This window comes from Chelonia mydas, chromosome 4 (genome assembly GCF_015237465.2).
Source record: "Chelonia mydas isolate rCheMyd1 chromosome 4, rCheMyd1.pri.v2, whole genome shotgun sequence".
Lineage (NCBI taxonomy): Eukaryota > Metazoa > Chordata > Testudines > Cheloniidae > Chelonia > Chelonia mydas.
Window position 1 is genome coordinate 123649815 of NC_057852.1, and position 17504 is coordinate 123667318.

General features: G+C 38.5%; 1 protein-coding gene across 2 annotated transcripts in view; it reads left to right on the plus strand.

Annotated features, from left to right (window-relative positions):
* The window catches only part of LETM1 (leucine zipper and EF-hand containing transmembrane protein 1), a 69314-nt gene that overhangs the window by 39592 nt on the left and 12218 nt on the right, over nt 1-17504 (plus strand). For both annotated transcript variants that reach the window (XM_007055970.4, XM_007055971.4), the window contains exons 6-10: nt 6001-6204; nt 7874-7993; nt 8493-8624; nt 11489-11668; nt 12337-12492. In XM_007055970.4, the coding sequence (XP_007056032.2) occupies nt 6001-6204; nt 7874-7993; nt 8493-8624; nt 11489-11668; nt 12337-12492 (792 nt within the window). The remainder of the gene's footprint in view (nt 1-6000; nt 6205-7873; nt 7994-8492; nt 8625-11488; nt 11669-12336; nt 12493-17504) is intronic.

The window sequence follows — 17504 nt, forward strand, 5'->3', positions numbered from 1 at the left end:
TTCCTGGGGCACATCCTACTCTTCTAAAATGCATGTATCAGCAACTTCAACACAATTCTTATCAGGAAGGACGCGGGTCAAGTTGCCCTTTCTGTGGCACTCAAAACCCCCTCCCCTCCTGCCTTGGTCAAGCTGAGTTTGCTACATGGACACTTTACAGCCTGCTGACTTGGCTACTTTTAGCAATAAGCCATAGTGGTTTCAGGCACTTTACTGGTTTGCTGACATCTCCCCGTACAGTTGTACATATGCTGTCTGCAGGAGTGACTACACATGGTGTATATACCTCACAGAAACCATCTTCACAAACTCTTATCCATGCCTATCAAGATCAAGGACTCACTACACTGATGGACACAACTCCAGAACGTCTGTATGGAGTTCCTTTTCTCCAACCAGCACAGTCCCTGATTCTAACAACCAGTGCCTCCCTAAGTGGCTGGGGAGCATGCCTTATGACCCACACAATGCAGGGAATGTAGTCCTCCGCAGAATCCTTCATGCATATCAATCTTGTAGAACTGCGAGCGGTTCACAATGGGTGCTGACATTTCCTACCACTGATCAGACATCGGACCATAAAAGTAATGACCAACAATATCGCCTGCATGTTCTACATCAACAGACAAGGCGGAACAAGATCCCACTCCGTATGCTCAGAAGCAATGAAATAGTGGAACTGGTGTATTCAATATGACATCAACATTTCGGCCACATATCTCCCTGGACACCAGAACACCATGGCAGACTCCCCTAGCAGACAATATCTCAAGATCACGAGTGGGAACTAGAGATAAGAGTCCTTCAGCACATATACAGCCACTGGGAATTTCCCCACATAGATATCTTTTTGCCACAGTAGTGAATGCCAAATGCTCTCAAGTCTTCTCACGAGTGGGTCTAGGCCATGGGTCTCTGGGAGATGCTTTCCTTATTATATGGGATGCCCCACTATTCTACACCTTTTCACTACTTGTTCAAGGTACTTCATAAAGTACAGGTGGAATGAGCCAGAGTCATCCTCATAGCCCCAACATGGCCATGACAAATTTGGTATCCTTACCTCCTATAAATGACAATATGTTCTCCGATCACCTTGCAGGTGATTCTGTACCTCCTCTCTCAGGATTGGGCTGGAGGATTCGGCCCACATCTGTCTCCTTCATTTGAAGGCATGGCTCCTTCCTGGTTTTGGGATTCAGAAATGACCTGTTCAGAGACAGCAAAAGAGGTTCTCTTAAATAGCAGACACGTCAGGACTTGCCATACTTACCTCCAAAAATGGGAAAAATTCAGATCCTGGTGCACATCCAATCATGTCTCAGCAATGAACACCCTGTTACCACTCATTCTAGATTATAGGCCTGACCTTTTAAGATCTAGACTGTCTACAAGCTCCCTTCGTACGTACTTCACTGATATCCCAGCATTCCAGCCCGAGATAGATGGCTATTGCGTATTCACCCACCCGCTCGTGAAGAGAGTCTTTAAAGATCTTTTGAACTTTTACCCTCATGTACAGGATTCCAACCTCACCTTGAGCTGTCTCACCAGACCACTGTTTGAGCCCATGGCAATGTGCTCCTACATTATTTTTTCCATGAAAACAGTACTTCTCGTAGCATTTCTGCCTGACGAGTAGGAGAAATAAGGGCTGTCTTGGCATATCTCCATACACACTTTTTCATAAGGACAGGGTCACATTACGCATGCATCCAAAACACCTACCCAAGGTGCTGTCCTCCTTCCATTTGACCCAACCTATCCACCTTCCCTGCTTCTTCCCAAAGCCACATACCAACCAACATGAAGCAACACTACACACCTTGGACGTTAGGTGAGCATTAGCCTTTTACCTTGATAGAATGAAAATTTCAGATGATTGCCACACTTATTCCTCTCAACTGCCAAACAATTGAAGGGAGTAGCTGTATCCAAACAACGCCTTTTCAAATGGATCTCAGAGTTCATACACCTTTGTTATCAACTGCACAACCAGCTGCATCCACCTGGAACTTGAGTGTATTCCACTCGCTCTCTCCACCTCGATTGCCTTTCTCAACCATGTGCTGGTCCTTGACATTTGCAAAGCGACCACCTGCAATTACCCATGCCGCAGTTTCAGATGCCCTTATTGGACGCCACTCTGAAGCCCCAGCTTTCCTTGTAGGAGCACTGGTCTTACAGTTACCTACCGTGGAGCATCCATAGGGATAGTACTCAAAGAAGAAGAGGTTACTCATCATGTGCAGTAACTAATGTCTTCAAGATGTGTGTCCCTATTGGTGCTACTTGCCCTCCTCCCCTCTGCTTTGGAGCTGAAAGATAAGCTCTGTGATAGAGAAGGCACTGAGGGCAGTTGGGCCAGACAGCGCAATATATTGATTTCTTCACCCCCCCCCCCCCACCCGGTGCGAGATGGGGAGGAGCACATATCTGGCGCAATGGGCACTGCTACCGAAGATCTCCGATACCAAGTGCAGGAGGCACTGCTGCACCTACAGTGGAGCACCCATAGGGACCCTACTCGAAGAAGAAGTAGCCCTTCTGCTCTGTCCTCCTGCCGTGTTTTTTGGTTGGGTTTTTTTTGTTCTCCTTCCTGCCTCCTTCTTATGAGAGTCAGACTGTTCTGACAGAAGAACAGAGTATCAGACTGTCACCCTTGCAGCAGTCAAGAGGCTCTGGTTGAGGAAGGCAAGGGAAAAAAGCAACGCTCCTCCCTTCTTGCAGATAAAGAACCTACAAATTTAACATAAACCTACTACCCAGAGGTTATGAACCATGGCACACCCAAGCAAGGTCTAGGGACAGAATCCTGGAAGAAATGTCAGCATGCACATATACCTCTACATCTTGAAGAACATCAGTTACTGCATATGGTGAGTAACCTTCTCTTCTCGTCCTTTAAATGTTTTCCCTTGCAAATAAGTTCAATGTCTTCCTCTGCTCTTGGACATAGCTTTTTTGAGTAGCAGGAAAATTGGCATGACTTTTGGCAGTTTCCCTTGTGCTCCCAAGATTCTGAACAGGAATAATGAAACTGAGTTGCCTAATTTCTTTGATGCTTCTTGGCAGACTTATGAGCAGCAGAAGAGGTACTGGAACTTTGTCTGCAGATACAGGAAGAATACCACTGCATTGATTCACAGTGGGAAGGTTAACGTTGCAACCATAAAAACTAGTAGCAATTTAAAATATGGTTAACTTCTTCAGAAATTGATGACATAGGTCCCCATATTCACTAGGGATATTTTCTTACTTCCTTGTGATGATGGGTAAGAGAATTTTTCAAGGCTTGCCGCGCGTGTGTGTGTTTGCGCTTGCGCACTGTCACACTACAACTTAATCATTTGCAGTATGAGACAAACTTCATATCACATTCATTTTCCTTACATCATACAGTGCAGATACCAGAATAATAAAAGGCTAGACTGCTTTCCTTTTTTTTCTTTTTTTTAAATCCAAATACTTTAGGTGTTTCGTTAGTGGTATACTTATCTTTCTCGGAGCCACTGATTAAAGCCCTATGTGATGTGTGATTTGGGAGTTCCCGAATCTTTTAATGCATTTGTGAACTGGGAAAGCTACTTCTGCAGCCTCAACAGATTTTGGAAGTGTCAAAAATATCAAGAGAAGGGTAAACACCTTTAAATCCCTCCTGGCCAGAGGAAAAACCCTTTCACCTGTAAAGGGTTAAGAAGCTAAGATAACCTCGTTGGCACCTGACCAAAATGACCAATGAGGAGACAAGATACTTTCAAAGCTGGGGGGGGGGATGACAAAGGGTCTCTGTCTGTGTGATGCTTTTGCTGGGACCAGAGCAGGAATGCAGGTTAGAACTCCTGTAAAGGGCTAATAAGCGATCTAGCTAGATATGTGTTAGATTCTGTTTTGTTTAAATGGCTGATAAAATAAGTTGTGCTGAATGGGATGTATATTCCTGTTTTTGTGTCTTTTTGTAACTTAAGGTTTTGCCTAGAGGGATTCTCTATGTTTTGAATTTGATTACCCTGTAAGGTATTTACCATCCTGATTTTACAGAGGTGATTCTTTTACTTTTTCTTTAATTAAAATTCTCTTTTTAAGAACCTGATTGCTTTTTCATTTTTCTTAAGATCCAAGGGTTTGGGTCTGTGTTCACCTATGCAAATTGGTGAGGATTTTTATCAAGCCTTCCCCAGGAAAGGGGGTGTAGTGCTTGGGGGAATTTTGTGGGGGAGACATTTCCAAGTGGGCACTTCCCCTGTTCTTTGTGTAACACTTTGGTGGTGGCAGCGTTTAACCTAAGCTGGTAAGAATAAGCTTAGGGGGTCTTTCATGCAGGTCCCCACATCTGTATCCTAGAGTTCAGAGTGGGGAAGGAACCTTGACAGGAAGCAACAGACTATAGTTTTTTCTTTGCCTTTGACAGATATGATGATCATAAAAACGGGTGAAATTCAAACTAAAACAGAAGAGAAAATACTCCTGTTATAAAGATCCCTTTTGCAGGCTACTGTAGTGGATCGGTGTTCCTAATTTCTGCTGAAGCTAATGTAGCAGAGCAGAAGGGCACTCTTAAATTGTAAAATGCATCTTCTCGTTTCACCTCTCTCCAATTTATAGTCTCTTCAATGTAGGGACACTCCTGAGGTTGATGCTTTCATAGCCTTCCTTACCTTCCAAATTTCTGTGTTCTCTGGTTAATAAAAGTTCATCTGATGACTGGAAAACTATCAGCCTCTCAGAGGACGAACAGATTCCCAGATTTCCAGCTGGATGATTCAATGACAAAACTTCATAGTGCAGGTTTTGTTTAGGTGTCTGAATATACATGAGATGCTAGCTCAAATATTTGTCAGGCAGAGTAGGATTCCCAGTACTCTAGTGAAGACGTAGCCTTAATTAAGTACTATGATGGAATGATCAGGGTTCTAAATAAAACGGAATCATTAACCCATAAGGTTCTTTGAACTCCATATCACTGGTAGTGCATTAAACGATGGGTGACGTATAATTTTTAAATTTTAAAAAAGTGCAACTTATATGAAGATGAATCTTCAGCCATGGCATGTTGTGTTCTTGGGAGCAAGTTTAAAAAAAATTGAGAAATCCTCTTGTTTCTCTGAATAATTATTCCAGTTTCTGAATTAAATTACTTTCAGCTGCCATTAGACGTTATAGTATATAGTTGTAAATGTGATGTTAATCATTTAATAGACAGTGCCTTTTCATCCAGAAGGATTCCAGGTAGCTTTCAAATTACTGTTAGTACACAGGAATAGTGTCACTTGGAAGTACAGACTCCTCTGCTGTAGAATATGGTAACAGTATATAGCAATATTACAAACTAGGTAATATTGTAGGTAAGGACAGGAAGTGAAATGTAATGTCATATCCGTTTGCAACTGTAAGGAGAATTTAGGTAATTACCCAAATTAGCATTTGATGAGGATACCGGAGATGAAAACCTATCAGGTGCAAAAAATGCTGTTGCATCTTTAATAATCACAAATGAGGATTTCTGTTGTACCTCCAACAGCACAGCACTCCTTAACATTCTTTTATATTGGCTCCATACCTAATCAAAGAGAGCAGTTGTTATCACCACTTCCTGTAGTACATGGTTTTTTCTTGCAGATGCCATGTTCAAGTCCTGATTAGGCTTGACTCTGCTTAGCTCATGAGATCTGTTTAGGTCACCACTCAAGATGATATAGCTACAGTAAAACCAGTAAATATGCTTATGTATTCCTAGATAATCAGTGCTGTACTGTATCAGAGCACTTAATTTATTTGTATACAACCCATTCAGATTACACAATGCAGACTGTTCTGTTGACAACCTTTTATTTGCTGTGAAAGACAAAAGACCCTGTCTCTGAATACACAATGTGAAAATATTATGAATAATCGGAATTGGAACAAAATATTTTAGTTAAGAACTGTACAGTACTTATTGTTAAAAGCGATATTGATCCAGTAAATTTGCTTTGAGATAATTTTTTTTTATTTTCTTAGATCCGAGAGACTGGTGAAAGACCTAGTAATGAGGAGATCTTACGGTTCTCTAAACTGTTTGAAGATGAGCTTACACTGGACAATCTGACTAGGCCTCAGCTGGTGGCTCTCTGTAAACTGTTGGAACTTCAGTCAATCGGGACAAATAACTTTCTGCGCTTCCAGCTGATCATGAGGTTGAGGTCCATGAAAGCAGATGACAAAGTAAGTCATTTTAGTCATGCTTTGATTAAAAAAAAAAAATGTTTATCTGTTCCAATGCTATAATTAAGCTTGGCAGAATTTGATTTTTATATTTATATTTCTGGTGGATATTATCAATTTTATTTTAAAGCTTTTTAAAATTTTTTGTAGAATTAAAATTTCACAGTTGTGGGAAATTATAGGGGAGGAAGACAGTCATTATTTAATGACATGTTGAGATTCAAAAAGTAATAACTTTTTATAATCTTTAACATAAAATGTCAGCATGTCAAAACATATATAGTAAATATCCTTAATCAAACTTTAATAAGTTTTAAGCAGTATATTTCTTTGCCTATCTGTACATTTTAAAAATGATTATTGATGGAAATACTGGTTTGTGTGTATAGTGAAATCGATGTTTACCAACATTTATGGATAAAAATCTAATCTTATCAAGTGTAGCTGAAATATACAAATGTTTTGTTTCTAGGCATCTGCTTATTTTTGTCTCTTAGCTTTATTAATACTAATTGTATACTTCAGCAAAAACGCTGAAGCCTTAAAATTAGGTGAGCTTCCTCAATTTAGGAAAGAACTGCTGGCCCTTTAAAAATAAGGCAAAAAAGTATAGCATTGGTACTGGAAACATTCGGTTAGTGCACTAATCTTAAATTTATTGAGAGTCGATTTCAGATTTGGTGTGGTCACAGGAAGATGGATTTGCTGGTTTCATTGTGTCTTTCGCTAGCCATTTGCGCTCATTTTCCTCATTACACACTTTACCATGACTGGCAATCTCTCTGTCCAGGAGGGCTAGAACTGAAATGTTTCATGTTAATTATGAATATATTAGGTCTGATTACATTGACAAAACTGTTTTGGAGAAGCTTGCATAGTGTATGCCTGCACAAACAATATTGTTAATTGAACACTTTTAATAAGTGCCAAAATCCAGTAGCTTTGATTTGTTCTGAAAAGCCACTCGTGTTTGAAGGAAAACTTACTTTTCAATTATGGAAGTTCTGGGAAGGCAAGTCCTGTTTTATGAAGGACTTCTAGAGACAGATAAATATTAGTCAGTGAAAAATACTACAGTTTTCTGATTAATAAATTCACCAATACGGGCAGTACAGCTCTGAATCATCTCCTATAACTACAGCTCATTAACCCACTCTCCAGCTCTTAAAATCTGTCAAATAGGGATCCATGGAAGTAAGGGGTAAGCATGGATTTGATAGGACTATCCATTTGGAAAGTTCAGCTATATGTAAATTAACACTAGGTTATTTCCTTTACATTCACAATACCATTTTAATCTTTTGATTTCTGTATGTTCCCCCATTAATCTGTGCTTTTATCTACCATTCATGACAATAGGAGTAGCTCATTAAAATGAAAGAAAAAATATTTTTATAAGTGTAAACTTCGTCATAGAAATGATTTAAAATATTTACCAAGAAAACCCAAAAACCCATGCAGCTCTGGAACTTTTAAAACAATTAATTCTGCTTGAAATGTGCAACATAAATGTTGTCTAACTCTCTCTTTCCAAATATTGCGGCTCTCTATTTTTTATTATCACAGCAGCCCCTAGTGGTCATTCTAAACATCTATGTGCTTATTGTTTTCCTGTTAACATTTTTACATGTTCATTACATGTGAGGTGTTTATTTTACATCTTGTATAGCTGATTGCGGAGGAAGGAGTTGACAGTCTGACTGTTAAAGAACTGCAGGCAGCATGTAGAGCAAGAGGTATGAGAGCTCTTGGCGTAACAGAAGAACGACTAAAGGAACAACTTAAACAGGTATATGTCTAGTAAGATCACTTCAGTACTTGTTTAATCATAAAATAGTAATACTGTTCTGTGTAGGCATATTATATAGATGAACAATATGGGTATTGGCCTTTACTGAACCTGTTACTATTTTCTGAGGTATAAAGTAATATACATTAATCAGACTAAAATTATAGAGCTTTCATAAATTGTGAGTTGGGTCTAATCAGGTAGTTCTAAAGTTGATGTACACCTGATCCACCTTTTGTCACTTTTTGATCCCATGTATACCTTTTGTTTAAAAGAACGCAGCTCTGGCATTTATTGTACATAGCGGCTTTCATCTAAAGATCTCAGTTCTGTTTGGAATACATTAGTAACGGTAAAAAATACAGTATAAAATACACACACACAAAAGTATAAATTATATTTTATCTAGAAAATAAGTGGTAACTTTCAATTTGCTGTGGAATGCCTATTTTTCTGTGTGATAAAATATAACTGTATAGGTATATCTGTTGAATTACAGTGGCTAGAGCTGCACCTGGACCAACAAATCCCCACTTCATTGCTTATTTTATCCAGAGCTATGTATCTTCCGGATACACTTTCACCAGCTGATCAGCTCAAAACAACACTTCAGACACTACCAGAGAGTGTGGTATGTATTACTTTATATAACCAGGACACTAACTTTCAACAATAACTAGTTTCTCTAAAAACTGGCATTCTGTGTATATATACGTACTAATCACGTTATTAGTGTTAAGTGTTAGCTTTGTATTGGCCCTGGGTAAAAAGTGTAGCCACTGTGATGTACTTAGATGAAAAATGTATTAGTTTGCTTAGCTGGATGACTGGCTGACCAAAAACAGCTACAGCATTTGAAAATTTTGTATGCACTACTGCAGGTCAGAGTGACTAGGCAGCAGTTGGAAGACTTTTATTATGCATAGTCATGGGGAAAGCCTAACTGTCCTTAACAGGAGGCTCTGAGCCACCTTGAAAGCACACACAGAAAGTTGGCATGTACTGAAGGGCTGACCAAAGAATGATCCTCAAGTCAAAATGTGTCCTGCTGCACGTTCATTTTTAATCCACAGGCATGACAGGCAAAAAACCATAGGTCTAAGCTTGCAGTACTACGTCTCAGTATGAGGTAAAGAACATAGTGAGCGAGACAAAGATCTTAAGGTATGTAGCCTTTGCAGGCTCCACTGCCAAGTTAAAGATGGGTACAGTGAGGGTGGCTGCAGTCTGAGTTATGCAGATTGTGACCCCCTGACTCCTGCAAGCTCCTGTGCAATGCACAGTTGGGCAAAGTATAAATTTCTCTATCTGCAAATTCAAGTTTCTCTGCTGGTTTCCAGTTGAAAATAAATAAGAGGCAGCCTGGCTGTCTATTCTTTCCTCTTCCATTAAGAGCAACATATTGGGTGAGCCTAACTGATATATATCTCTGATGTCCAAAATCCAGGAGTAAGCAGGAGAAACTAAAATTTGCCTGTTCTACTGCTTTGTAGAGGGAGAAGGAGTCTGGCCAACTCTTCATTAGTGAAGCATTTTAAGAGCATGCTGTATCTGAAATCTTGCATTAGAAATTAGTCATGGGAGATCAGCATGATTCTCAAAACACACTAATTCCTCTTTGGAATCATCATTACTTGGCTCAGTTATAATTAAGCTTTCTGACAAGTGTCTTGGGAGTAACTTTTTTCTCACAGATTTCTTGAGACACAACGTTTTAATCTTCTCCAGATTTGGAGAAGAATCTTATTCCAAATCCCTGAAGGTTGCGTTTGGTTTCATTTTAATTATCTTGCCAATATTTTCTCTTGCTCCCTACTCATGGTGACAATTTGTTCCATAAACAAGACCTTAAAAGTCCCCAGGCTTTGAGATAGATATTTAGTAAAGTCTGATCTACACTACCAAGTTATGTTGACCTGAGTCTTGTTATGAATTTAGTTTTGCATGTATCCACACCTGAATTTGTTTCCCATAGGCACCCCATTACATTGACACAATAATATCACCTCCCCAAATGACATAGGGCCAAAGTCAACCTACTTTATCACTATAGTGCTAGTGTAGACCTGTGTAAACCTTAACTATCCTTCATCAGCTGTCCTACAGTGCCCCTGTCCCCACTATAGTAGCTGCTCCAGTCACAATTTTGAATTCAGTTGTCTGTGGGTCACAGATATTGGAAGCCAGATCTGTCTCATCCGGTCTCTTTCAGTAGAAGAGTTCTCATTTGAAAGTACAGGCAGTCCTCGACTTTACGACGTTCGCCTTAAGACGAACGGCACTTACAACCTTTCTGAATTGACACCCTGATTCAACTTACGACCATTGGTTTCGACTTTATGATGCTCGGTCCCGTAGTGGAGTGGATTGCGGTTCCGAGTTACAACGTTTCAACTTAGGACTCAATTTTCAGGAACCAATTGTGTCATAAGTCCGAGGACTGGCTGTAATGTTAAAGCCATTTCATTTTCAGGGTATGCTGACAGTGGTAGCTATCATTCTGTCAGATGACCATTACATCTTTAAGGCAGCCACACAGAACCTATTACATATCTTTCCAAACACAATTACCTAAACACCACATAGTTCTTGTACAGATTCACATTCATCTACCTCTTTTCCCTGATTGATTGGGTTAATTTTATAAAAATTAAGCTATTCAAGGTTTTAAGTCAACTAGTAAAGACTGATACAGTATTTATTTAAAGACTACATATTTATTTTTAACAGACTTGTAGGTGCTGTTTCAAAGATGTGATTATAGAAATATTTATTCAGTTACAGCTTTTACTACATTGTTCCCACTGTGTTAGCAATGCTAGTCTTAACCATCTGTGTGTCTCACAACCATCTTTGTGTTGCTTCTGCACTGTCCCCTATTCATGGAACTGCCTGTCTTTAAATCCCTTTTAAAAGACTCCTTTCTTCCATGATACCACAAGAAATAGGCAAAATTTCAGAACAGCTGGGGGGCGGCGGGGAGACAAGTGTAGTTAATAATCAAAATTAGCTTTAATTTATACTCCTATTGTATGTATTTATCTTCCTCACCCTTCTCATGTTGCTTTTGACTTAGATTGTAAGCTCTTCAGTGTAGGGACTGCATCTTCCCATGTGTATGGTCTACCATGTTAGGGGAGGTTACTGAGGTAAAAGTTAATCTAAAAATATGCTCTGCCAAACATGTCTTTTCTGAAGGAATGGGTTTTCAAAACTTCTTTACAATTTTGTCCTGAAAAAGATTCATATAGGGGACAGGAGAAAGGAATGACTTGCACAGCTGCTTAGTGATTTTAGAGAATGAAAAACTTTAACAATATAAAAGTAGAAAGGCTCTGTAGGTTTCTCAAAATAAACAGAATTCTCTCTGTGGACTGCACTAGTAGTATAATTTTTATTTGTTTGGCAGTGTGTTCACTGAAGTGTTAAGACCTCTGAGCTACATAATTCAAAATGTAGCAGTTTGTTCATATGTCATCCTTCCAATCTGTTTAGGCCAAAGAGGCTCAAGTCAAAGCAGCAGAAGTTGAGGGTGAAAAAGTAGATAATAAAGCTAAGCTGGAAGCAACCCTTCAGGAAGAAGAAGCCATTAGAAAAGAAAATCAAGAAAAAGAGATGGAAAGAATGTCTGAAGCTGCTGAGAAAGCCAAAGAAATCCTTCAGGTTGCAGCAAGGGTAAGTGCAACTTCCAGCTGTTGAGAATTAAGTGCATCAGTAGCATGAACACTTAGCCCATTGTGGACTCCATTGTGTTTCTTTTGGAATTTACAGTGCCTCTATTCTGGGTTTTGTCTGTAATCAAAAAGACTTCAAAATGCACATTTGGAAGATGTGGGGCATCTTAAAACATGGGAGGCAGAGGAAAAAGAAATATAGAGAACAATGCTGCAATTCAGGGGATTGACTAGATGACCTAAAATGTCATTTCCATCTGTTATGTTTGATTCTGTTACTCAGAGGCAACAGGAGATATTTTTGTTTCTTTAAACAGTTTCCAAATTTTTCTAACCTAAAATATTCTTTGCAGTTGGATTTGCTAATATTTAACATTAAAAAAAGTGAATATACTTGCTATAACAGTGTTTGGCTTACTTGTCTATGGAAACTGAATGTTATTGTTGAATCAAGCCATATCTAAAAGGCATAATTTTATTAATATTTTCATGAAATGGGCTTAGACGTTGTAATTGAAATTAGTCAATTTGTAACTGGCAGAGATGTTCAGACTGCTTTTGTAGAGTCATGGAACCTGTATCTGATTAAGGAGATGATTCTGAAAACAGAGAAACATGATGCTGTTCTGTATTAATGAATGTCTTTTTGAATGTGGTTTTGAAATTCAGAAAGAGATGGAGTCTGCAGTGGATCTTGAAGCAGCTGCTGCACATGTAAAGAAAAGCCAGATAGCTGTGGATACTGAACATGAACTGGCTAGCGTGGATTTGACAGTGCATTCAGAGATCTTGAAAGATACAGCACCAGTGTTAGAAGGCATTAAGGTAAATTTTGGAATCAAAGACCGGTTTTAAAACCATGTTTGAAAAGTGTAAGCTGATCCAGTATAAAAATATCACTGTCTTTAGAGGCAACTGAATTTCCTCAACACAGTTCAGTGAGTTTGAGGAAAATCTTAGCAGACTTGCTTATTTTAGCTATCTTACCTCCTGAAGAGAAATCTGTCTAGACCCATACCCTTAGATTGCCTGCATGCAAGGCCTAGGACAAAGAGAACTGCTAAGCCTGTCCACAATCTTAAAATGTTTCCATTTTGTGCAGCTGATATACCTAGTTCTGAGGTTGTTTGCCGTGGCTTTAGAAGTTTTAGACCGCTGCACTTCCATTTTTACTGTTTATTGTTTATATAATACCATTGGGCAGGAGTATATGTATGGCAGTTTACAAAACAAGATAAAAATGGGTTTCTTTCCTGAAGAGCATAGTCAGAAGATGGAAGAATTACTAACTTCTAGAATTAGGATGATGGTTTAGGAGACTTCTTTGTTACAGTGATGTATGTATAGCTTCAGGAACTCAATTATGTTTTTTTCTGTGTGTAGACTGGGTAACTGAGAGCAAGAATATGGCCCCTTGTCTCTATCATGGTGTAATTCCTAATGTTCTAATATTTTGTATTGGAATCTTTTACATGTACAACAAACTTATTAATACAGGAATCAGCTGTGAGCTAAGTTTTGACCCAGTCAGGTTTCCTTACAGCCTGCAGGAATAATAGAGCACTTTAAAATGTTACTAGCTTTACACAGCTGCCAAACAGTATCTTAAGCTAAAAGGAAGAATGCTGGGATCATTATAAACTCACTTCTTCTTTCAGTGGGGCAAGCAGCTTCTGTTGGCAGGATTCAGTGCGATTATTGAACTTACCACCTTTCATTTAGGTGTCGGTCTAGTGATTTAGGGAGCTTGTCCAAATCAACTCTATTGAAATTCACCCAAGGCCAGAGGCTTATTTGAATTTTCCAGAATCTTTTTGAAGTGTCCCTCTCTCCACTCTTAAATCTTGTTCTCTAGCTTGGCTTCTTTTAAATTGCTACTTTGGACTCCATTTGTGGACCCCTTAAGTTTTAAAAATGTCCCTGGGGAACTGAATGTTTTTTTTTGTTCCCAACATTGTTTGACCATACTCGGTATTTTCCCATTTTTATAAGCTTTTCCTTTTTACTTTAACAGCTCAGTTTTCTAAAGAGATGAGTCTCATCATTGCATCCCTTGGCGAAGAATCAATTATAGCAAAACCTTTTACCTTGAGTAGCTGTGCACTTCTGATACTACTTGTGATCAGGTTTCAGAATAGCAGCCGTGTTGGTCTGTATCCGCAAAAAGAAAAGGAGTACTTGTGGCACCTTGATGCATCCGATGAAGTGAGCTGTAGCTCACGAAAGCTTATGCTCAAATAAATTTGTTAGTCTCTAAGGTGCCACAAGTACTCCTTTTCTTTTTACTTGTGATCAGTTCACCTGGTTGTGGCAAAGGAGTTGTCAAGATGAAGGGAAAACATTCTCGGAGTGTCCATTTTATTGTTTAGCTACTTAACACAAGATTTTGAAGAGCTAAATTATAGTGTTATAAAATGACGGGTGTGGGGGTTAGATGATGGTTGGTTCACTGTCCCCTAACATGCACAGGCCATAAGCCTAGGTATAAGTGCTTTGCTGGATCTTGGGCCTAATATACATATATTATGTTAAGAAAAGAATTTTACAAGCTTCTGAAAATCCAAACTGTTTCGTGGAGGGAACTGAATTCATAAAGAGGAAAATGGGACCTTCTCAATCATGAATAACAATGCTATATGTTGTTTATTACATTATTATAATCTGAAAATATTGGAAATATACTACCGAGTGGTTTTCGTGGACCCCATCAATGGCACCTGTACTGTGATCTTGAAAACTGACCTGCTAGGACACTGATTCATGCACACTAGACTAACCTCACTATCATAGAACAAAATGGTGAACTCAGCGCTCTCATTTCAGAGAACTCTCTAAAAAGATAACTGTTACAACCCCAAAAACCTAGAATATAATTATAATTTTTTTAAAGGAGTTGTAGGGGGAAAGTTATGAATTGATCAATACACACACAAACAACTAGTTTATCCCTTTTTTTATCTTGTTCAGTGGCTGTCAGATTTGCCCTGTGGAAAATCTTGTTTGAAAATGTGACTGTGCTCTTGGCTTCAGGCATTTTGTCACAATTAAGGAAACTTTTCTATAAACTTTTTTCCTAAAAGCAATACAAATGTCACTTTCTAGACTGTATATTCTCTATAGTTTGTACTCTTCCTCCTCCCCCCTCCCATACTTGTTTTGAGGAATTCTTCATTAGCAGTTCTCTAAATAATGTTCTACATTTTCTAGCTTGTCTGATGTTTAACATTTTGAGAACTAAATTATTCACAGTAGTAGTTTTTGTGCATGTTTGTGTGCCTTTTCTAATTCAGTTTAGACTAGCATAGAGCATCTGCTTCATATATTAGTTGCATTAAGTTAGTGTTCATTCAAACAACTTACATTACTAGTTACTATTCTCTTACATGCTGCAAAGTTTGAAAAGTGGCAGTGGTACCTATGTATTAAGGTTAGGAACATGTTTTACATTTCTAATGTTAGAAATTGAATTATTTAGCTGATTAAGGATCTATTAATGCTTTGTGTTTTGCTGTAGAAAATCAAATATTTTATGATGCTCAGTTTGGGTTTTCTACCATTTGTGGAAGTGTTTTCTGGAGTAAAATAATGTATATGGGCTTTTCCCACTTAGTTACGCACCTTAAATTTAACTTCTAGTTGAATTTCTCTTCGTTTTTTTGGTTAATTATTGTAAAATTTACTGTTGTTCAGGAGATGTGATGATCAGATTTCTCTGGACACCAGTGCTCCTACAGACCAACATCACTGCTAACTTTTTAAATGAATATTTTAAATTGCCTTTTTAGGTAATCATCACTGCCTTAGTTAAATGAAAATAAGTAAGGTTGTATTAATAGCAGGATAACTCCAACAAAGAAATTATATAGTCACTTAAAAGGTACTGATTCAACCTCATCTGGAATACTCTGAACAATACTGCTTACTATACCATAGAAGTTCACTGTGACCTTGGAAAGGGGTGATACTGGGCAACTAATATAATGCCCGGTTCCAACAATCTTGGCTGTGATGTGAAGAAGGGGAAGCAAACTTAATTGGATTTTGTTTCCTTAGAAGAGGCATCAAGGTAACCCATACAGTTAAAATGATACCCTTTTTTCCCCACGTGTGAAGAGTTTAAATGCTCTGGGATATCTTTCTAAAATGGAAGCAAAGAAGAAATTGTGCAAAAATACTACATGTGAATATCAGTAAATATGTGGCAGAAACAAAGTATCTGTCCAAGGGAGACCAAGATTAGTTTCTGGAGTGGGAAAAGATTGTGAAGATGATGATGAAAATAATTTGAGAAATATATCTGGTGTGGGAACCCAAAAAGAGTTGGCACATTTGGTCAGAAACCTTTCCAGACAATTTTTTTGTGGGGCAAAAACTTACTGTTTTAGACGAGTAATGAGTAATTTTAGATACTTGCTGAAACAACTTAATGGCTTCTTTTAAACTGATTGCTTTAACCCATTAAATAGAACATGCATGGATGAGTTTGTGCTAATTGACTGTCATTTTGTCTTAGCTCTGAGACTTTTCTTTTTTATTATGTTATAACTTTTAGAAACTACATTGAAAATGTGTAGGGAGATTGATGCTACCTGTAAATTAAGAGGTTTCAGAGTAGCAGCTGTGTTAGTCTGTATCCGCAAAAAGAAAAGGAGGACTTGTGGCACCTTAGAGACTAACAAATTTATTTGAGCATAAGCTTTCGTGAGCTGCAACTCACTTCATCAGATGCCTTCATCCGATGAAGTAAGCTGTAGCTCATGAAAGCTTATGCTCAAATAAATTTGTTAGTCTCTAAGGTGCCACAAGTTCTCCTTTTCTTTTTGTAAATTAAGAGACTGCCAGAACCTCACTTTTGACACGAAGAAGGTTCTCACTGTTTGTGAGCTGATCTCTGGTTATTTGATGTGTGAGTGAGAGAGAGAGACGCTCTTTGATATGATTCATGCAGTAAATGAGATGTAAAATCAGTTACACAAGCATTGAAAACCCAGTACTGGTTGGTGTCTAAACAATCATAGAATCATAGAATATGAGGGTTGGAAGGGACCTCAGGAAGTCATCTAGTCCAACCCCTTGCTCAAAGCAGGACCGATCCCCAATTTTTGCCCCAGATCCCTAAATGTCCCCCTCAAGGATTGAACTCACAACCCTGGGTTTAGCAGGCCAATGCTCAAACCACTGAGCTGTCCCTCCCCACAATGTGAATGTACAATGTGAATGTACACTGGTATACTTGATTTGTGGAATACTGAAAGTTTTTTCAAATCTTGTGCAAACATGACTTTTCCAAAATAAACACACACAGTTAATAAAGAAGCATATTTCACTGTCAGAAATGGAATAAGGTATTAAATGGACTAGCAAAAGAGACTTTGATATATTAATGGTTGATGGCTTGCCTACCCCACACACATACACTCTTTAAGTACCACTTGTTAAGTTGGGAATTGCAGCTATGGTGATCTGACAAAAAAGCAAAGCTTCTAGCCTGATTTTCTTGCAGATTTTTGCAGGAGAAAATGTTGATTCCTCGTGCTACTGCTCAGCAAGTACATTCACCAAGAAGGGTCAGAGCTATCATTTAATTATTGGGAGAGTACATTATGATCTGTGCTCAGTGTTCATTTATCAGTGAACTGGGGAAGGATAGGTGATGAAGTGAACAGGCACTTTCCCATGAAGCAACTGAGTGAAATGCTTTTCTCATAAGATGGGCAATTAGAGCTAAATGTCACAAATAATTATAGCACTTTACAGTCTGTGCTACTTTTGTAGGCTAAAATGGTATTTATACAATTTTTTTCTTATGGATTAATGGAAATGTGTTTGCTTATGTC